At 42.9% G+C, this 23,305-nt stretch overlaps 1 protein-coding gene across 2 annotated transcripts in view; it reads left to right on the top strand.

Annotated features, from left to right (window-relative positions):
• The first annotated feature begins 468 nt into the window (after positions 1–468).
• The window catches only part of MTHFS (methenyltetrahydrofolate synthetase), a 30,318-nt gene continuing 7,481 nt past the window's right edge, over positions 469–23,305 (top strand). The window contains exons 1-2 of one of the 2 annotated variants that reach the window (XM_048867534.2): positions 469–649; positions 4,944–5,205. In XM_048867534.2, coding sequence (XP_048723491.1) covers positions 536–649; positions 4,944–5,205 — 376 coding nt within the window. In that variant the 5' untranslated portion in view covers positions 469–535. Of the gene's footprint in view, positions 650–702; positions 762–4,943; positions 5,206–23,305 lie in introns of those variants that run through there. The other variant, XM_075133165.1, reaches the window with a different exon arrangement.

The following is a 23,305-nucleotide window of genomic DNA, read 5'->3' on the forward strand; positions in this document are numbered from 1 at the left end:
CCCCCTGGGCAGGGGGAACCAGAAACCAATCCGGCAGCGGGGGCCTGGGTGCTGGGGATCCCCCTGGGCAGGAGGAACCAGAAACCAATCCGGCAGCGGGGGCTTGGGCGCTGGGGATCCCCCTGGGCAGGGGGAAGCAGAAAGCAATCCGGCAGCGGGGGCCTGGGCGCTGGGGATCCCCCTGGGCAGGGGGAAGCAGAAAGCAATCCGGCAGCGGGGGCCTGGGCGCTGGGGATCCCCCTGGGCAGGGGGAAGCAGAAAGCAATCCGGCAGCGGGGGCCTGGGCGCTGGGGATCCCCCTGGGCAGGGGGAAGCAGAAACCGATCCGGCAGCGGGGGCCTGGGCGCTGGGGATCCCGATGAGATCTCTAGCGATCAGGGCCCCTGGCCTGGCTGCAGCCCCCTGAGCAGCAGGCCTCGGGGCAGCGGGCGCTGCGGGGCGGGGAGCGGCGCGCAGAGCTGCGAGCGCCCGGGGGCTCATTCTGCGCACGGAGAGCCAAGGGGCGGGACCCGGCCCGGCTGGCGACTCCGGCGAGATGGCAGCGCCGCTGCGAGCCGCCAAACAAGCGCTGCGAGCGGAGCTGAAGCGGCGGCTGAGGGGGCTGAGCGAGGCGGAGAAGCAGCGCCAGTCCCGCCTGCTGAGCCGCAAGGTGGGTGCCCGGCGGGCTGAGGAGCGGCCCGGGGCCAGGACCCTGCCTCGCTGCCCTGCAGCTGGGCCTCCCCCGGCCTCTGCCCGGCCCTAGGACTAGCAGCAGCAAGCGGGTGAGGTCGGTGGCTCACGGGCTTCCCGCGTTTGCGGGGCAGGGACGGAGGCCCCGCCTGCGCCCTTCTCAGCCCTGATCGCCTTCGGGGCCCGCGGGCTCCAGCGTGCCCCGATACCAGCCGCAGGCCCTACCCGCCGCTCCTGCCCTGAGCGGGCCCCGCGAGTCCTCCGGGCCAGGCCCGCGCTGGGCCAGCCTTGCTTTGGGGCCCCTTCCCCGCGCCCCAGGTGCAGATGAGCCTCACGCTGCCTGAATCTGCTGCAGAACCGCTCCCCCGTCTCCCTTAAACCTCTGCTCTCCACTCCTGCCTCCAGACCTATGTCCCACAGGGGAGATGATCTCCAGACCTCTCTCCCCCCCGTTCATATCCCACCCAAAATATATATTTCTTCCTCCACGCCTACAAGTTGCGAGTTCATAATATTAAAATAATGTAGAACCTTTAAATCAGCTCCTCTGGATTTTCCAGTGCAGCCTGTTAACTATGGGCCTGGTTAGAATAATGATGTATTTCTTTAATAATAATAATTAATAATAAAAGGTAGCTAAGCTAGCACGTGTTCTAACACGTTTTTAAACACTACTGTAGTGAGGGGAGCGTGCATAGAGTTCACCTCAACTAATTAACACACATTAAAATACAACTTGCCCTGTCTCCCTTAGGGTTTAAAAACCTGTCAGCTAGCATATTCTAAATATACACCTTTTATTCCAGTGTGGACAAGCCCATAGCCTCTCTTCTACCGAGAGCTCTTTCGACTGATTGCTGCTGTTTGTGCCTTGAACAGTACCAACTAAACTGATGCTGCTAAACGCATAATTTAAAACCAATGAGAAGCTCAGAAGCTTTACAACAGGCCTTTAAATGAATTTGGGCTGAGTTGTGAGACCCTGATAATGCAAACATTTGTGGGTGTCCTCAACTTTACTACTGTGAATAGTCCTATTACTTTAAGAGACTGCTATTCATGATGGTAAAGTTAAACTCTGTGTGTGTATGTTTACAGGATCAGGGCCCAAGTTTGTAAAGAAACCCAAAAGCAATGGCATTTCACATGGTTTCAGGTTCTGTTGTGTATGTTTTATTCAGCTCTAAATTAATAGGCTGTGCCTAGCAATATTTATAAATAAACATCTAGCATGTGCTGAAATGATTTCTCTCATCTTTGCTTTTATTTTTAACTCTATCTGTACCTTCCACGTTTTTCTCTGTGTAATTTTATTGCTAATGTTATCATTTAAAAGCTATCATATTGTATTTACACAAATAATATGCTAACACAGCATGCTAATAGTTTGTATTTTTCAAATACCCAGTGCATATGGATTAACAAAGTTGTTTTATAGATATTTTATTGTTTTAATAAACCGCATACAATTTTATTTTAAAGTTGCTGCATGTAGTCAAACACAGGAATTCTGGGGGAATCACATTTGTATTGTGTCTTTCAGTCAAAGGATCTCAAAGCACTTTATAGACTCCAATTAGCACCAATTGCTTCCACCTCTGGAGTGCAATGTGACAGCACACAAACATTATGTAAGAAGTATAGATTTCTACCAAGTCTGAGCAAGTGGAACTTAAATAGGTTTCTCTCTCTGGGAATCCTATTCTTACAATATTTAATATGAAACATAATTTAACATGAAAATATAATTCTGAGTGAAGCTCAAGTGCTTAACTTGCAATCTTTGAATTTCTTTAGTAGGACAGTGTGCCCTTAGTTTTGTTGAGAAATGTACATAGCATTTCCTGCCATCTTTATAAATGGTTAATTCATGAAGGGTACAATTTTCAGCAGCACTTGGCACTTACCTAATTCTGGTCCTATTGAACTCAGTAGTAAATCTACCATTCGTATCAGTGGAGGCAGAGTTATGGCAGTGCTGAAAGGTTTTGAACATCCGACCTGGAAGTGATAAAGCTGGGTTCACCTAAAGGGAAGATACTGGACCACTGTCTAGTTTGCAACAGAATGTGTAAACTGACTATGGCCTGAGTCTGCAAACACACAAGTGTTTAACTTTACTGCCGTGAGTAGCATGTGTAAGAGTTTGCAAGGCCAGGGACTTAAATATTTGCAAAATATACAGTGAAAATCTAAATGCAAAGCTCTTTTCAAACAGATTTGAAGTGGTAAATGGAGATAAAGGAATTACCTTCATTATCAGGAGACAAGTGTAGTGGGCATCGAGAAATGTTTGAAAATGTTGAGAAAACATCTTGAGCAAAGGCTGAAAAATTAACTTCATAACAGATGATAGGAATTGCAGCTGAGAAGGATAAAAGAGACTTGGCTACTTTACTTAGAACTTGAAGAATGCCTTTACGTAAATTCCCGTCTTCGAAAGATCTTAAATTCAAATTGGAATAGCTGCACTAGGCTGACCTTCTTACTAGTATTTAATTAGCTACTGCATGACTGCGCTTGCTTAATGTTTGTGTTCCTGATTAAAGTCATGCTGTTTGCATGCTCTGATTCTGCAATAATAGTCATCAGCTAATGTACAAAGGTCAAAGCATTTTCTCTTTGGAAACTTCTGGGGTGTGACAGGAGCTACTGTCTGGGCCAGGGAGACATCTTCAGGCTGTTGGTACTAATGTGAATGACTGTCTGATTGTATTTGTCTTCAAGGGCACAATGTAACTGCACAATGCATTGATCGTACTATGAATTTTCTACACTGTGGAAGGGGAGGAATAGGTGGAAGAGGGAACCTGAAGAGAGAGAGAGGAAAAGAGTGGAATGGGATAGTTATTTTTAAAAAAAGGCAATAAAGGGATACAGTTGATTCAGTTTTTATATATAACACACACAGAAAGGGGGGAATAGCCAAATAACGATAGGCTTTTTAAATAAATGTAAGAGATGTAGTCAGAGTTGAGGGAGAAAAATTAAGCAAAGGTTAAAAACAGGTGCAAGTAGAAAAAGGAATATAGGTGAGAATTAAAGAACTATAAAAAAAGGAAAGTGACAAGGTCAAAGCGTAGAAAGGCAATTAGCCCAGGATTATACAAACACACAAAAGTTAATTCTAATTCTGGTCTGAATACTCCAGTCCCATTAAATAAGACTAAATTAATAAATGTAGCCCCTATATTGCCCTGCACTTTGCCATTTGCACCACTATAGAGTTGAGTGCAAATCACTTTCAAATCAGAATGGAAGCATATTACACTTTCTTTGTACTGTTGTAAGTGATGACACAAGGTGCAGGGCAATCAGGACCCTGGCCTTAAAAACCCTTTTTTAAAATTTCAGTGTGGTTCAGGAGGGTGTTATGCAAGATCTGAAACTTTTTACATTTTATCATGCACACCACATATGCAATTTCTAATTCTCTTCCCTTGTCCAGCTTTTTGGTTTAGAGGGCCGCTTTTAGATCAAACATTCCCTAGATCATCTAGAAGAGCGGGCAGCAGTAAGACTGCCTATCAGCAGAAGCATTTAGGAAAACACTTTTGGGACCTCAAACTCCTGTACAGAGGTCAGTTCAGGCTAAAAAACTAAGGGCCTGATCTCACAAGACATTGAGCCTCAGTTTATTTTCCTAGGTAGGCAGGAGGAAACAACTTTTGCCTGAGCTAAAGCTTTTTGCTAGTGTTTTCTTTTTGAGTTTTGGACATTGACACTGTCATTGACGTACTTCTCACCTGTCAAGACCCACATGTGGGACAAAATTTATGACTTAAAACATAAATGAGAAATACAGACACTTTCTCTGCTCTGTGGACTAGCATCTCCCCATCCCATGCACTTTTTTCTGCAGTGATGTTGTTTGTCTGAACATGCTTATACTACACACTTTAAAAATACATAAAATACAAATGGTTGTAGGATCAGCAAAATACGCTGAACACTGGTCCTGTGCCAGTGACAAGAGGGAAATGTTCCATCCATGAATTATCGCACAAATGCTGTCCCAAAACTATGTTGTTATATCCTCAGTAATGCTAATATGGTTTATAAACTGAGTATATAAAATAATCTATGTTAATTTCACTTTTAGTAAACAGAGGGGTGGAGGGGAAAAAGTTTTCCTGATATGAAACATTAAAGAGGGAGTTTATATTTTCAAACTTTTCACGGAGAATATTGCTCAAACCTGATTTTTTAAGTAAAAAAAATAAGTGGATCTTTTCATAAGCTTTTAAACCTCATTGCAATAATTTCCCATGTAGGTGATTGGGCATTCCAAGTACCAAGAGTCCCAAAGAATTGCAGTCTTTCTGAGTATGCAAGACGAAATCGAGACAGAAGAAATCATTAAGGACATATTTCAGAGAGGGAAGGAGTGTTTCATTCCACGGTACAAGCCCCAGAGCAGTCACATGGATATGGTCAAGTTAACTTCTGCTGAAGAAATTTGTTCACTTCCTTTGACATCTTGGAACATTCATCAGCCTTGTGATAATGATGTAAGGGAAGAAGCGTTGTCTGTGGGTAAGTGTTTTCTTCTTTCTGATGCTGAATCTCGGGTGATGCCTACACTAGAGAGCTTACTCCAGCCCTCACAACTGGCGGTAGCTCTCCCACTGACATAGCGCTGTCCGCACTGGCGCTTAAATTGGCGTAAGTTATGTTGCTCAAGGGGGTAGCTAATTCAATCACTGAGTGACACAGTTTATGATGATTTAAGCTGTAGTGTAGCCATAGCCTCAGACTCAATGAGCAGGAGTTGCCTTGGGTCAATAAGAAGCTATTAGAAGGGAAGGACAGTGTGTTAGAATGCACTCTGGTTCCTGATATCCTAATTTCTGGAAGTTGTAGGCTGGACTGTAGGAATTTTTATAGAATCTTGGATCCTAAATGTTGTTGTGTGTCGATGTATCCTAGTGTCTTCGCAGAGCCTGCAGAACAGCTTTCAGGATTAAGTTCTTAGACTGCAAAATAAAAGCACTTTCTACTAGAGCTGGGTGAATATTTCAAATTATTTTGGGTCATTATTCATTCACGTTTTCATTTGTTTGTTTATTTCAGCCTCAGGCTCTTGGCACTTTACACAGATCTAAAAGTTAGTCTGTTTTATAAGTCAATATAAAAATTCTAGTCTGTAGAAAACTAATTTTACTGCCATTTGACCTCCAAATCAAACCCCACCACATCCAGCTCTTCAATCCAACCCTCTCCAACTGCCCACAAATTATAAACAAACTTGCTTTGCCTTTGTTCACATTCCTTCTTTGTTTGCTTTCTGCAGATATTCCAGTGAACATCTTCACTGGCAGAAACATTTAAGAAAATTAATGGAAAGCAAATGCTGAATTCATGTGAGAAACCTGATTCTGAGGGTATGTTTACAGTGGTGAGTTTCTGCGCAACAAGTTACGCCACTTTTATTAAAGCGCTGGAATTAAACCACTGTTACATGTCCACACTGTGCTCCTTGTGATGGTGGGACCCATCCACATTAGCAGCTCTTGCATTGTGCAACTGTGCAACTGGCCGCAGGGTGCTTTGGGAAGGGTTTGCAATGCCTCATGGGGCAGGCACAGTGTCACATGATATTGGTTTCCCAACCACATTGTTCCATGGGCATCCTACTATGTTGCCAGGTGCTTTTCAAGGGCAGTCAGAAACAGAGCTTTGAAAGTGGAGGGATGCATGCCTTCATGGCAGCTGGCCGAGTTCAAAACAATGAGCAGAGCGGTCACTTGAGGGATTATGGGACACTTCCGGAGGCCAGTTGATTGCTTTCTGTGCTGTAATGTGTTTACACTGCCAATACAACGCTGGAGCCTCTGTGCTGTAAGGCTTCCGACTCTTGTCAAGGTGTTTTTTTTGCAACGCTGCAACTGAGGAGTTTCTGCGCACAAAGTGGCTTGGCAGTATGTACACCTCGGGAGTTACACCACAGAAAGCTGCTTTACTGCACAGAAACTTGCCAGTGTAGACAAGGCCTGAGAGTTGCTCACCTATACAGAGACTTACCAGATTGCACACACTGGGTGAAGTTGCCAACAGCTCCTGTAAGTTGGATACTGCAGCAATTCAAACCAATTCAGTTTAACTGGATTTTAAATGTTTATTATTAGCATGTTCTTTTCCCAGAAGCATTAGTTTTCTTTCATGGGAATTCTCTTTAGTCATTTAGTGTTATCAGCATTAGCACCAGTATTAAGTCTCCATCTATTAGCATATTCACTTTATTTTGCTTCAGTTGATTGACTTGTTAATTTCTTCTCTTTTGTCCATCCTTCTCACTTTAGAATTCTCTATATTCACGTTAGATGGCAGATGATTTCATTTGCCTCCTATGGTCATTCTTTCTTTCCCCTGTATCCAGCATTTTTTTTGTTACTTCCTTTCCTGTTGTCTGTCTTACATGAAATTCTGTAAATTATTAATCAGCAGGTTTGAGGCCTTTGAAAGGTGGCTTTTAAAATGTCTAACATTTTATTTAGTTAAGCTTAGTTCAGCCATAAGAGACAACTTACTACATGTGAACTATGGTTAGTTGCATTTAACAAGCCTAAGTTAGAGATCAAAATGAGAAAACAGGAAAATCATAGGGCAAAACTCAACTACAGTTGGGGGGAGGAGAATGGCAAGGAGGGGTAATGTAGGGACCACTGTAGCTCTTGTGCACTGTGGAAGGAGCCTGGCACAGAAGTCTGCAATAGGGCATCCCGGGGAGGCAAGTTTACGTGGATCCTGTACCTCCCACTTCAGGTAGTGCCAGAGGGGCTGGCATAGCAGCTAAAGCTGGACAGAGTTTTTCAAATTTGAATGTTTTGATGGAAGTTTGAATTAAAAAAAGAATTAGGAAAAAATGTTCCCAAGTTTCAGCTCTCTGTAATAATGACTGGTGTGTGTGTGCGTGCGTGCATGGCAAAACATGTTTTGGTCCTGGGTTAAGGGGGTGGAGTTTTCTTCCTCAATCTTCATGTATGGAACCTTATTATTATCTATTTGTGGTATCTTTAGATGAGTTCAGGGGTTATCCTGTTCAGAGACTGGAAATGCAGACCTCCTTCCTCTTCCCCTGAATAGCTTTTGAAAGGTTAGAAAGTGCATTTAGGGTCTTTGAGGCTATTGCATGATGAGACACGAAGTAGACAGACTATTCCTAACAGAAAAACATACAGAACCTGTGCAAAAAGTTGTTGCCATATTTTTATTATGGGTGTTGCCATATTTATTAAACTTTGGTCCATTTGCAGGAATGCCAAACTGCTTTGTTACCACCCTTATCATCCATTGTAATTATGAATGTCTGACTCCTTTATCTCCATGATCTGATCAAATACTGTAGTGATGCATGGTATTTACATTGTTATAAGTAGATAACATGGTGTTTTCATAGTAAAGTTCCCATTGCTTGCATATATTGCAATTTATTTTCCATGAAATATCTTGCAGGTACAGCAATAAGTTATGTCACCACTGACTATATTCATTTATACATGACAAAACACAAAGCTCAGATCTAGACTATCCGTAAAACTTCTTTGCTTCTCACAAGTCTTACTCTTAAGGAGGATAGCTCACTGTCTATTCTGTGCATGGTGTTGTTAAACCTTGGGTATGCATTCCAGGTTCTAACACAGAGGTGGGCAAACTACGGCCCATGGGACCATTCTGCCCAGCACTTGAGCTCCTGGCCGGGGAGGCTAGCCCCCGGCCCCTCCCCTGCTGTTCCCCCTCCCCCACAGCCTCAGCTCACCATGCTGCCACTCTGGGTGGCGGGGCTGTGAGCTTCTGCTGGGCAGCGCGGCTGCGAGAGCCGCCGGCCTGCCCTGGTGCTCTAGACTGCGTGGCAGTGTGGCTGGCTCCAGCCAGGCAGCACGGCTGCCAGTCCTGGTGCTCTGAGTGGCATGGTAAGGAGGCGGGGAGCAGGGGGTTGGATAAGGGGCAGGGGGTTCCGGGGGGCAGTCAGGGGAGAGGGAGCAAGGAGCGGTTGGATAGGTGTGGGGGTTCCGGTGGGCCTGTCAGGGGGCGGGGGTCTGGATAGGGGTTGGAGCAGTCAGGGGACAGGGAGCAGGGAGGGGTTGGATAGGGGGTGAGGTCCCAGGGGCAGGGGGTCCTGGGAGGCAGCAGTCAGGGGACAAGGGGCGGGGGGTTGGATGGGGTGGGGATTCTGAGGGGGGCAGTCAGGAGGCAGGAGGTGCGAGGGGGTGGATAGGGAGCGGGGGCCAGGCTGTTTGGGGAGGCACAGCCTTCCCTACCTGGCCCTCCATACAGTTTCGGAACCCTGATGTGGCCCTCAGGCCAAAATGTTTGCCCACCCCTGTTCTAACAGATGGATACTCCCTTAATTATAGTCCTTTCTCTGTTAGATCAGGATTGTCCATTTTCATTTTGGCTGTGCACAGCATTACACACATTATTGATGTAAAAATAGGTCAAGACAATTTCTCTAAGAGGAAGTCTTTCATCCTCTCTACCATGTAAAAATTACACAGGTCATTTGTCGTTTACAATGTTGCTTTCTGTTGGCCTTTCTAGATACACCGGACCCTCGCTAGAACGCGGGATTTGGGATCCATGCCAAGTACCGCATTATAGCGGGGACTGCGTTAAAATGAAATTCCTGTGTACAGTAAATGTCACATCCATAAAGTATAGAAAACCTTAGAAAATAAACTACTTGAAGGAAACAATAAATGAGAAAAAAAGTGTTGCTTTATTCGAGATTTAAAGTAGACATTACAATAAACTAGTCTAGTTTTTCTTAAAGAAGTCGTTAAGTTGCTTTTGCTTCTTGCTGCTGTGCTGCTTCCGCTTAGCAAACTGCAAAAGGCTACGTAGCTGCATAATTTTTATAGGCTCAACGTCTTGCGTCTCGAACCATCTCAAAGCAGTCTCTAAGCCGGCTACAGTCGCAGTTGACGTTGGAACAACGTCCACTTCATCTTCCTCTTCTTCCACATCAAAAGCCAATTCTTCAGCTTCTGGAATGTTGTTTGGTCGTACTGCCTGAAGAATTTGGTCATCCGTTAGACTTTCAGCAACAGGACAAAATTATTCTGCTTCATCGGCGCCTCTTATCCAAGACTCAAATATTTTGTGGCAGAACAGTTACCCCGAGCGTGGACAGTTGCGGGCACAGCTCCTGCATCTACTCCGTGTCTGTTCTTCCAACTTCCTCCTCTGTAAATCCCTTGAAGTCAAATTCCTCGTCAGACTGATCTGCTTTCTTCATTTTCTTCCAGGAGCGGGTGGCCAAACGACTCTCTCAGTCCCACCATCCAACAGCGGTTTATTGTTTCAGCATATAATAAATTCCAGGAATCGCCGCCAATGTAAAAGAAGTCTTTTATAGTCAACTTCTTCAGAAAATCGGTGACAGACAACTCGCTTTCTATCATGTGTCGTACCAAGTTCCGTTGATAGTGCAGCTTAAAAATGGCGATAACACCTTGATCAAGTGGCTGGATTTTGGAAGTCGTGTTTTTAGGTAAGTATACAACCCATATTTTACTGTCACAGGTTCTGAGTCTTTTGGCTGGAGGATGTGCTGGGCAGTTGTGTAGCAAAAGAACAGCCTTTTCTTCTAAGCATTTTGCCCGCAAATGCTTTCGCATAGAAGGGACAAATTTGGTGAAGAACCATTGTTCAGAAATCTCTCTTGTCATCCAGGAAGTTCTGGAGTTCTTGTACGAAAACGGCAGGCAATTCACATTTACGTGATGAAAGCACCAAGGCATGCAAGACTTTCCAATGCACAATGGTTTTAATTTATGCTTGCCTTTTGCATTCACACAAAACAATAAAGTAAGGCGATCTTTTGCCTGTTTATATCCTTCTTTCTTATGTTCATCTGTTCCGACAACCAGGGTTTTATCGGGCAACATTTTATAATAAATTTCTGTTTCGTCTGCATTGTAAACCTGTTCCTCCGAGTAACCCTCTGCCTGTAAAATTTCCCTCAGTTTCACAGGGTACGATTGTGCATCGTCATCATCAGCAGAGCGTTTTTCTCCCGAAACTGCAATCTGAGAGATTTCGTGTCTTTTCTGAAATCGCCATAGCCAGCCTGAACTCGCCTTAAAATTGCTGAATTCACCATTAAGTTCCCAGTCGAATTTTTCCGCTTGTATGGCTTTTAGAAGACTAGAGATCAGAATGCCTTTCTGCTGTTCTTGCACAAACCACATGTACACCACAGAATCAAGATCGGCAGCATTCGATAAATGGGCTCGTTTTCTTTGAATGCCATGCTCTTCATCCAGGTTAGGAATGTAACTTCCGAGCTTGTCAGCATTCTTTAGTCATCCACGGAAGGTGGACTCATTAATGCCAGTATCATGGCTAATCTTTGCCTGGGTTTCGCCATTTCTAAGTCGTTCGATAGCATCCAATTTCTCCTGCACTGAGTAAGCCTTCCTTTTGCCTGACATTTTTGACATCTTTCTAAAGATAAATACAGTACTGTACCTGTACATTTTTATTACATTACATTTGTATGGCATTCTAGGCCTACAGCAATCGTCTTAGGGCTTGTCTACACTACCGCGCGGGGTCGATCTAAGATACGCAAGTTCAGCTACGGGAATAGCTGATGCTCTCTTGTCAACTGCACTTACACTCCTCGTTCTGGTGGTGTACTAGAGTCGACAGGAGAGCTCTCAGCGGTCAATTTATCGCGTCTATACTCAAAAAAAATTGTACTGTGCTTACTTAAAATTGGGATTCATGGCCGCGACTGCGTTATATCCGAATTTGCATTACGTAGACGCGCGTTCTAGCGAGGGTCCGGTGTACTAAGCAATAAAATGAGCGAAGGTGCAACAGTGGCAAAGTCAAAGTTCAGCCCCCTTGTGAGTCTGCGTTATGATTCAGTCTTTAATTACATGATAACTTACTATTTTTAACACACAACTCCTGTCTAATTCAGTGCACAGGATAGACTTGCTCTGGGGATGCATTAGGGTTGCGTAGAGCTGCTTACACCAGTTAGCATGATCCCTTTGAAAGGAAAATGGATACTTTCAATTTACAATTGCAGCAACCCACTGGTAAGTACTTTGAAATTGTTACTGAGGGAGCATTAGCCCCATTTCAAAGTTTGCCATTGGGAACTACCTTGTGGAAATATTTTTAGCTGGAAATACTCTGTTTTAGTCACCTTTTAAGTCCTACTATTTATTTATGTTGCACTCACTGCACACAGGACTTTGGGAGCTATAGTCAGCTCAGAATTCTTAACAACTTAAAAATATATAGAGCCTTTAGTGTTGAGACATATGGATTGGCAATATGTTCTTGAGAGGATCACATGAAACATATGGCTACCAAAGAAAGCTGGCATTTTAAAAAAGATAAGAGGCTGAATTTTAAAAACAGTGCACCAGGAATAAGAGAACTTGGAAATATGAGACATATAAAGGAGTTTAGAAATAGAAAACAATATAAGAGGAAAATAGTATAACTGAAAGCAAAGTAAATGTCTTATATGTCACTTCAGACACACTAGTTGTTCAATAGCTATACATAAAAATATGATGGTAGCTTATAAAACTGTGTTAGGCATTCTGAAATAAGACACATTGCATACAATACTCTGGGGGTTACTGAGACAGACTGAAAGAAGATATGTTCTGAATGTCAGATGAATGGAATGTACATATGTTGGAAGCAATGATGTTAAATATTACTGCATAGTGGGAAAACAGAAGGCTCCAAACAAGATTTTAAAGTGATTGAGGGTACTAGTAGATTGTCTTCTCTTTGGGGAGACTTGATTAAAACTTACAGTACAATATATGTCAAGAGATAGATTATAATTTGAAATCTCTTTAGAATGGTCATAAAAAGAAAAGCTGAGACCATGGCATGAAACCAAATTGAAAATTGAATCTTAGCTCTTAATGTAATTTATTTTTTAATGAAATGATTTAAAGTTTGGATTGAACTTCTACTTGAAGACAATGAGCCATAGTGTATTGTTGCATAGGAAGAGTCAATTCAGTTCTAGTGAGTTGTTAACATTCTGGTGTTGACTTCTTTGGTGAAGAGATGATTCGTCCTCCCTTGTAACATAGGAATTGCCATCCTCGATAAGACCAGTGTTGCATCTTGTTCAGTAACCTGTTTCTGACAGTGTCTAATATCAAATACTTACTTCAGGGAAAGGTGCAAGAAATCCCTGTGTGTGTAGCTATGTAATAATGTGTCCATATTTTCTTTCTTTCTTTTCTTTTGCTCTCATCATTATTATAAGAATCTAATTCTTTTCAGAATTGTAGTTAGCTTTTTGTCTTAATCTTACCTTGTGGCAATGAGTTCCACAGGTTAATTATGTGCAATGTAAAAATATATTTCCTTGTATCAGTTTTAAATTTTCTACTTTTCAATTTCATCAACTGGCCTACTGTCCTTGTATTATGAGAGGGTAACTATGACCACCTGATTTACCTTCTCTATACTATTAATTGTTCTTTTAAAGCTCTATCCTATCACCTTGTATTTCTTTCCTCTCTAAACTAAACCATCCCGGTCTTTCCAGTCTCTTTTCACAACCGTCTTCTCTGGGCCGCTGATATTTCTTCCACTGGTCTCTGAACCCCTTCTATTTCTGCTATCTCCTTTTAAAGAGAGGATGACCAGAATGGAATCCAGTATCTGAAGCAAAGGTATATGTAATTTGATTTATGTAATGGCTGTGTAATATTTTCAGTATTATTTCTTTTCTATTTCTGTATACACCCTAATGTTTGCTTTCTGACATCATCTGCCCACGGAGCAGTCCACATGGATGCCCAGGTCTTTTTCCTGAGTTGTTACAAAAACTACCCTCCATATCCTCTAGGTCCATAAAATACATTATTTGTTATAAGGTATGTCTACATTGGAGCTGGGAGTGAGCCTTCCAGCCTGGGTAGACAGACTTTACTTGGCTCGAGCTTTCCTAATGGGTAAGGCTGGAATAACACCTGTAGCCAAAACAGTACAGGTTTGAGACCCAGCCATGACAGCAGCCATGTCCCGCTGGCCTTCTTTTGTTTTCCATCCTTTGGCTGAGTGATGGGGACTTCTACCACCTCCTAATATGACATTCCACCAGCTGGCTCTTGGACTGAGGACATGAGAGTCATACAGAGTTGCCTGCTGTTGATCTGGCTTCTTCACTAGCTTCTAGCACAGGGGTGGGCAAACTTGACCCAAGGGCCCCATCTGGGTATGGAAATTATATAGCGGGCCATGAATGCTCATGCAGCTGGGGGCTGGGGTGTGGGAGGGGGTGAGGGCTCCGGCTGGGGGTGCGGGCTCTGGGGTGGGACCAGAAATGAGGAGTTCAGGGTGCAAGAGGAGGCTCTGGGCTGGAGCAGGAGGTTGGGGTGCGGGCTCTGGGTGGGGCTGGGGTTGGGAGTGCAGGAGGGTGCTCCCGGGCTGGGACGGAGGGGTTTGGAGGGTGGGAGGGCGGATCAGGGCTGGGGAAGGAGGTTGGGGCACAGGAGGGGGTCAGGGGTGCAGGCTCCAGGTGGCGCTTACCTCAAGCAGCTCCTGGAAGCAGTGGCATGTCCCCACTCCAGCTCCTACGTTGAGGTGCTGCCCCGTCCGCAGGCGCTGCCCCTGCACCTCCCATTGGCCGCAGTTCCTAGCCAATGGGAGCTGCGGTGGCAGCGCTCGGGTTGGGGCAGCGTGTGGAGCCCCCTGGCTGCCCCTACATGTAGGAGCTGGAGGGAGGATATACTGCTGCTTCCAGGAGCTGTGCGGAACGGGGCAAGCTCCTGACCATGCTCCCCAGCTGGAGCGCCGGAGCAGGGAAAGCCCTGGACCCTGCTCCACAGCAAAAGCTCAAGAACTGGATTAAAACGTCTAAAGGGCCGGATGCGGCCCCTGGGCCATAGTTTGCCCACCCCTGTTCTAGCAGCTACCTGAACCTGTTTAGTAACAATCAGCACCCACTCCTCTGGATTTTTATGTGCACTTTTAGTTGTGCCCTTAGCTCTTCTTGTGCTCAGAAACACATATGATACTAAAGTCCCTTTTCCCTCACCACTTCTGCTTTCCCTTTCTTTGGAATGTAATAAATAAATGAACTCCTGAAGTACAAAAGCAGGTGGATTTCATTGGCATCATTCTGTAATGTTTTAAACTTCTTTACTCTGAACTCATTTTGTGTAGCCAGTAGAACATGAACAAAATATGGCTTAATTCTAACAGCACATCTAACCAACAGCGTGTTGCTGAAGTTCTAAAAGCATTTGGAATATTAAAGCTGTTCACTCTTGTAAAGTTCATTAACTCTTTGAAAGATTGCTGTTCCTTCTAATCACACTTAAGTGTTGTATCACTATTCTCCTTGCATAAAATGTCCTTGTTAATGTCTCTCACTCAGCAAAACAACCGAAAAGATTACTTCTTCTGTAATTAATTGAAGTGTAAAGGAAAGTGGAAATGGCATAGTAACAGGTTGTAAATACACTGTAAGTGGCTCTGAAGTGTTTTGTCTCAAAGAGGGCTAATTTTATTACAGTGTGAACAATACCACTGTTATTTTCTTGGTACTGTTTCCTAGATACAGAAGTCTTTCAAAAGCAAATAACGGGTTAGCATTTGTTCTGGATTATGACCCGAGACATACATCAGAGTTTTAAGAGAAAAATTTGAACATGCGAGTATTACTTTCTACCTCCACGAGACTAAAGAGAGAGATTTTATCTTCATTGCTTTTATTCTACAGATTATTTTTGTTCATGACTTTTGGAGTAAATGTAGAGCAGGACTGGCAGCGTTGGAGCCTGGACCCCTCTCTTTGTCCACAGAGTAGAGACAGTATGGGCAATAGGAGTGGATATGTCTCCATGCTGCCCAAGAGTGTGCTTCAGCCTGGTCTTGGATGCACCATCTCTAGGGAGGGAAGATCTCCCTCCGTGGCCCATTTAATCCTCGTCCTCTTTGGTGAGATGACTAACAGTGGACCAGTTTGTAATACAGTTAACTCACAGGACCTCCTCATTATGTACACTGGGAAGTACCTTGGAGCCTGGAGAAGGAGGACTCCTCAGCGCCAGAGTGCGGGATGGTTCTCCTGCTGCTTCATAATGTGAGTAGGGATATAACTCAGCGTGAGCATCACATTCCGGTTCAACAATTCCAGCTTGTGCTGACTCTATTTATTTTGAGTATTTGTGATGTGAAGACCCATCAAGCCAGCACTTTCGTGCTCTGAAGTGATGCAGTGATTTCCCTTTACCAGCAGGTGTCAGGATTCTACAGATTTAGTAGCGTGAGCTAGTGTCATTTTTGCTGTCTCCTGTAATTAAAATCTTGTTTAGGCATTGCAGTCACACACAGGGGAGAGCAAATGTTCCAATCTAATGTCTAAAATAATGAGCTATCACGGAGTGGGTGCTGGGATTCTAGGTGTGATCTTTTTTATAAAGCTGGTCGTCTGTAAAAGGCTTGTGTGTAAGAAATTTAGTGGGAGAAAGCAGCCATTCTCAGAGTCATTGTGATGATAAAACATGTCTGACACAGATGGTAGTGGTGCAGTCACCTGCTGATTACATGCACAATAAACTTGCCATATAAACTTTCCTAACCTTTCTATCCTTGGACTAACTCTTTAGGGGAGTTATGTTTATGCATCAAAGAAGAAATTAATGGCTTACATCTTAATGGTTTATATTTCACAGACAATTTAGTTGGTCCAGCAATGGAGTAAAAATATTGATAGTAACACTGCATAATCTGTTATAAATAGTGGATAGTTTGGGGATTTTTTTTTATCTGTCATATTTCCATTTAGTCATTTTTATTGATTCTAAAGTGTACAGATAATAACAATACAGAGAAGCAGAATAATAAGATCTGAAAATGTCATGTACACTGGGGGCTTGTTCCCACATACAGCACTGCAGAGGTGCAGCAGCAGTACTTAATGAAGACGCTACCTATGCTTCTCCTGTCAGCATAGGTACTCCACCTCCCCAGAGGCAGTAGCTGTGTCAACAGGAGAAGACCTCTTATCTACCTAGTGCTGTCTATACCAGGAGTTTGGTCGGTATAACTATGTCGCTCAGGGGTATGGATTTTTCACACCTCTGAGCGTGACAGTAATACAGAAATAAGTTTGCAGTGTAGACCAAGCCTAAAATCCTCATATTTTTATACTGTTTTACAAGTATAAGGTCCATCCTGGCATGAACACTTCAAATGCCAGTGCTGTTGCAAGTTTCTTTAAAGCAGAAGCTTTGTGACTAGCATTTGCTGATCTAACAAAAGGTATCAACATATTGCAAAGTTGCTCTTGCACAGATTTGTCCTCCTCCTTTTGGCTCCTTAGCAAGTGCTCTGTATTTTGCTGTCTTTACTTTGCATTTTGACCCAGGTGCAACCCCTTAACGCCAGAAAGCTTTCACTATCTGTGTTTTCCCAGTCAAGTTATTCTAGCCTTTTTGCTCAGGAATAGGGATTATGGGAGCAAATAACTCACCTGTCAAAGAAGGAAGTATTAAGGCAGATAACTAGAGCCTTTCTAAGCAATTATTTCTTTGACTTTGGACTTGCAAAACCAGAGAGTGTTTTAAATGGCTTTAAGTGAGGAATGTGGCTTATATGCTTTGCTTACGTAATATACTTTATGAAAATACTTCAAAGAACCACCCCAATTAAATTGCATTTCTCCTAGCAAATTCTGAAAAGGGGACGTACTAAACTTTAAACCTGAGCTGACATATAGCTTAAATCACAAGTGAAAGGCAGCATGTGATAGTTTCAGTCTGATCCCTGACATACTCTTTTTCATATTGTGAAACCAGCTACAGTTTTGGCTCAAGTCTTAAAGTGATGCCACCAGAGGCCATGATTGTAAATGAAAGGATATTTATTGGTGAAGCTAGTAGGAATGTCTGTAAAATGCAGACATGTACTCCATACCTGGCTCCAGCCAGTGCTGTAAGTCTCTCCCATTCTTAGGTACTAAATTTACAAGAATGTATTTTTTAAAAAGGGAATAAAAATGGAATGAGACTGTTTATTTGTATCTCAGGATATTGGAATAAAAGCTGAGCAAAGAGCATTATTAGTGTATTTTGCAACTTTATTAATGAAAGAATTACTGCCACTCATCTGTTTTAAACCTGTATGACTGATGGGGATCATGCAGTTTCTCAGGGAGAGGTGTAAATATTTTATTAAGCCATAGTTCAGCAGGACAAGTGTGAATTGTGAAGACTAATGTTTCATGCTGACACAAAACATTGGCATGGATGAGTAGATGGATAAATGATGAGTTGCTCAATACCTGTTTGTTGAGTCCACTGATGATTCTGTTTTCTGCAAAATATTTTATTCAGGTAATAACAAAATATATTTAACTTACTCTGAGTCATTGTATTGGATGGATATACTTTTGGGGGATTTTAATGTATAAAGGGACAGTATTCCACTGGGATTTTTCTGAGTGAATGGTATTGCACAGAGAATATGTCAACACAGGTCACCACCACCTCTTGTGGACATGCACAAGGCATTGCCTGCAGTGTAGCCAGTGTGATTCCACTGCTGGGGGGCAGGGGCTCCAAGGGAGCACATCTTGTGAGCTATGGAGCCCAGCTATGGAACTTCCTGTGCAGTGGGGACTTGGCAGTGAGGAGGGCCAAGGAAGCAGCTGTAGCAAGGACTGTGGACCTGCTGTGATATGAATTCATTGGCCATCCCTGCTGCAGGAGGAGTGGTGCACAGTCACCACAGAACCTGTTCTGGCCTTGAGGTTGGGAGCAGTGTTTCCGAAGCAGCAGCAGAATCATCCTGCACTGTGGTGGTAAGGAGCTCTTCTCCAGGCTCCAAAGAACTTCTCAGCATACAGTGCAGTGACTTGGGCTTTTGTGCTGGAGGAAGGGCTGGGCTGGAGTGCTTAAGAAAGAATTTTGGTTTTAGCCCTTTAAAACTCAGGATGCTGCTTAACATTATAAATAAATCAAGTGCCAATAAACTGATCAAGAGAGTACTGGGATTCACATGGAGAGTAGAGGGAGGAATTAGTTATCTAGTATTTTCTACTCTGATAGGCCCCAATTCAGCAATGCATTTGAGTATGTACTTAAGTCCTAATAAAGTCATTGGGACTTAAGCGTGTGCTTTAGGGCCTGACCCACAGCCGATTGACTTCAGTGGTCTTCAGAAGGAGGCCCTTACTCACTAGGGATGGTTTGCTGAATTGGGGGTCTCACTATCTAGCATGAGGTTGCCAATTGTCCTTTTATTATAAGGGATATCCCTCGTTTAAATAGAAAACTGTCCATACTAAAAATCAGTATGGCATGCCTTTTATCTCATATTTCAACCAGGATCGTAGTACTGTCGTACTGGTCCAGAGTGTTGCTCCAGCATCTGAAATCCAGCAAGGAGCAGCACTTTACTTTGCAAAGTGCTGCTGATTGGCAACTTGACGTGACGCCCCAGGTCACACCGCCACTCAGATTTGGCCTACCACCCCTCTGTCTCCAGACCACCACTGCAAGTTACCCCTCGCATTGAAATCTGAAACCGTGTCCCTGAAGATTGTGGGCGTAGCTTCCTCCAGCTTCTGCCTTCCTCTAGTCCACACCCCACCCCTTCTTTCAGCAGCAGGCAAAGACCAGCCACTGCAGCTTCCAGCTCAGTTCCTGGTACTTGCCTGAGGTCCTGGGTTCTCTGTGGCACCCAATGCTGGAGAGAGAGAACCCCTAGGAAGGACTGGGGAGGAGATGGGACACACCCCTAGAGGCTCAAGGGAAGACTGAGGTCTGTGCCATATTTTTGGTATACAGTGGTGGGAACCCTAATCTAGCAGTTCGTTTTGAATGGATACCCTTGAATTGGTACCCTGGCATGTGTTGAATAAATGGTAGTCTCTCTTGGGACCTCATTCCAAAGAAATAAGTGGACATCAATAATTAGAATAATTAGCATCATTATTAATAAACAAAATAAATGCTGCCAAAGTGCCTGGAATACTGCATTGTTAAAAACATTCACTGCATGTCACACATCTGGAGGGAAAGGCATTTAAATAGTCACCATTTAAAATTAGCCATGCTGGTTGGTTTTTTCAAATAAAATCAGATCTGAAGTTTCGTCTCATAATACAAATCTGTTTGAGAGTGTAAGGGAAGTATGGCAGTGAGAACTATAGAAATGTCTACACGAAAAGCAGCTTAAAATCCCCCCAGCAAATACCTAAAATGGCAGAAAAAGAATCAATGATTTTTCTCACGTAGGCAACTTGTTTGTTGTGTCTCACATGCAGTTCATTATCTCAGCACAGCAAAGTGGAGACAGTGTGGAGCTATGCGGATTTACCCCAGCCGAGGATCTGGCCCTTTTTGCTTTAGGTTACTATTTCCAAGGAGGTGTGAATTTTTGCTGAGTGACGGGTATTGATTTTCAAGGGCTTGACTGTGTGAGCTAACATGAGTTATTAGATATGAATTTTCTTTCTGTTCAGGGGAGTCTTTCTGCTTTTTAGCAGACTGGCTGGGGGAAGTTGAGATACATAATTGCTGGTGTTTGTGTAATCACTTGCATTATTGGTAAATGGCAGCATAATTGGTTCTGGATGAATAACTTTTCCAAATAGCTTATTAATTGCAGCAAAGGGCAATGTTTTTGTCTCCTTTCTCATTAGATCAGGGCAGATTGATAAAACAATACATCTCCCACTGTTAAATGTGTATACTACAGGGCATGGGTTCCACACACAATGATTTGGGAAAGTGCAGCATAGCTATAGGTTTCCCACAGTCAGGGTCCTTCAAGTTTGCTCTCAGTACTGATTGCTTTAGCTGTTTTTATTTCCTCCCTACCATTTAGCCAGAAGGGCAGACAGATGGTTGTCTCTGAAACTGAGCCCTACAATTCTGGGACCATGTTCCCAGCTCAGGATTGTGGACTTGTTCCTGTTGATCTCAACATGCTCAGGATTAGGCCCTAAAGTGAGCAGGTTTCTCATTTACACCCGTCATCTCAGATAGTGCAACCTCTGCAATGACCAAGACTCTGATTTTGAATTCAAAGATTTCCACAAAAGCTCAGGACTTTTCTAAACTTCAGAGCTGAAGTATTAGTGTTATTAACAACTGCAGCAGCTGTGCTGGCCTCATCCCGACTATGCAGGGAAAAGGCTCCTCAGCCTAGCATCACTGCTACTTATCAAATTATTTATTTATTTAGATATACCATTATTCTTATCTATTTATTATCTATATTGTGGTAGCACCTAACAGCCCCACTTGTGGAGCTGGGCACCATTGTGCTAGGTGCTGTACAAACACAGAACAAAAAGACAGTCCCTGTCCTAAAGACCTTACATTAAAAAAGAATGCCCATACAAAAGCTCCCAGCACCCTGACAATAATTAAACTTGCAATAACCACCCAAAAGCATTAATACTAATATACAAATAAATTAACTTCATTAATCGAAGGTAGCAATTTACCTCAGTCAACAGAAGTACAGATACTCCAGAAAAGCCTCTCACCTTCCCCCAGTCATGCCCAGGCACATACCCAGGTCCTTCCCCCAAAACCCCACCAAACAAGTGGCTGAGCTAGGAAAATTTATATCAAAGGTAGTCTGGGGCTAAGCTAGCATGGGAAAGCACAGCACTGGAGACAAGTGAGTCTCTGAGCCAATGAAACTTCCAAATAAATGTCGGTAAACTTTGTGTGTGAATGAGGAATGATGTTAAGTGATAACCATGAGTGTGCCCTAATTGGCTCAAAAGGAAGTACCCCACTATTAAAGAGCACTCCTAGATTACTCACATCATTATTACCCATGGCTGGATCCTCCAATCCACAACAAATCATCTAAACTTCATCCCCTGGATGTCAGTACAAATGATGTCTTGGGTCAGGTGTTCAAAAGAGCTCTGCTTCCATTTAGGCACCAAAATAAGCAGCCAAGTTTTAGAAGATAGATTTTAAAGAGTTCAGCATCCTGTCTGAAAGAGCCATAGTGACAGCTACTAAGTACTGCTGGAAATCTGGCTCCATGTCTAGTGACTGTGTAGCACTTTGTGTATTTCCCGCTTCCATCCATTTGTCACAACTGGGCATGCTGTTGAATGGGTTTATCTTGGGTAAAATTTTGAAAAGCACATTGGTGATTTAGGAGGCTAAGTCTCGTTTTCAAAAATGATTTAGGCAGTTAGGAGCCAAAGTTTCATTGAAAGTCAATGGGTTCCTAAATGACTAAGTAATTTTTGAAAATGAGTCGTAGAATGGGATTTTCAAAAGTGCCTAAGCAAGGTAAAGTGCCTAACTCCAATGGACTTTCAATGGCACTTCTGCAAATCCAGTCGTAGTCCCCTAAGTCACTGAGTCCCAGATTCTCAAAGTTACCTCCTGACTCCCATTGAATATCTTTTAGGATCTGGGCCTTACATGTTTTTGAAAATGTTACCCATGTTTAAATGAATCTTGTGCTAAAATTTAGAGAGAGATTATTTTTAGAAGGAAATAAAGAATTTCAATATGTGATGAGGTGCATAGATAGAGCCTTTGCAAGCCGTTAGCCTTTAGTATTAGAACTTTCCCAAGCTAAGCAAGCCCTATCTCCAGCTGCTGGTACCCGTTTCTGTGTTTTGTATGCCACCAGGGTGGATATCTTTAATGTTAAAGGCAATTGAGTGTGTTAACTTTTGTTTCTATGCAATCAGAATAGAACTGTAGGCAGAAAGCAGTTAGAGTTTTTTCCCTGTTTGAAAAGTGAAGTTTTACAAAAAAATAAATTGTAGATATTTTTATTTCTGTGATCTGCCACCCAGCTGAGTTGTATAACTCGGAGATCAAAGAAACTTTTCATTCCCTGATGTTGGATAGGTTTTGAAAGCAGTCAGCAGTGAATGGTGTTGGAAAGGCAGGCACATAAACTGGTCTTCTGTTGCTTATGGTGTCCATTCTATGGAGAGAGAATATCTTTCCAGGAGGATGGCTTAAACACAAAAGTAAATGATGCTCTCTGGGATCGATTCTCCATTGATCTGCAATCATTCACAGCTATGAAAGTGAGTGGCAAATGCTACCAAATCAATGTGTGATCTAGGGATTGAAAGCGCTGTATAACAAATAAATATTACACAAGCTGCAAGGCCCTTTGTGCGGATGCAAGAATTAGGGCTGTCAATTAATTGCAGTTAACTCACACAATTAACTAAAAAAAAGTAATCACAATTAATCACAGTTGTAATCACATTGTTAAACAATAGAATACCAATTGAAATTTATTTAATATATTGGATGTTTTTCTACATTTTCATAGATACTGTATTCTGTGTTTTAATTGAAATCAAATTGTATATTATTTTTGATGATAAATATTTGCACTGTAAAAATGATAACCTAAAGAAATAGTATTTTTCAATTCACCTCATATAAGTACTGTAGTGCAATCTCTTTGCTGTGAAAGTGCAATTTACAAATGAACATTTTTGTTTTGTTACATAACTGCACTCAGAACAAAACAATGTAAACCTTCAGAGCCTACAAGTGCACTCAGTCCTACTTCTTGTTCAGCCAAGGTGTGGATCATGCTTTCAGAAGTCTTTTTTGAGCGACACACTCATGTGGAAACTACAAAACCTGAACAACCAAAAAAGAAAACCAAC

Source organism: Caretta caretta, chromosome 10, assembly GCF_965140235.1.
Source record: "Caretta caretta isolate rCarCar2 chromosome 10, rCarCar1.hap1, whole genome shotgun sequence".
Lineage (NCBI taxonomy): Eukaryota > Metazoa > Chordata > Testudines > Cheloniidae > Caretta > Caretta caretta.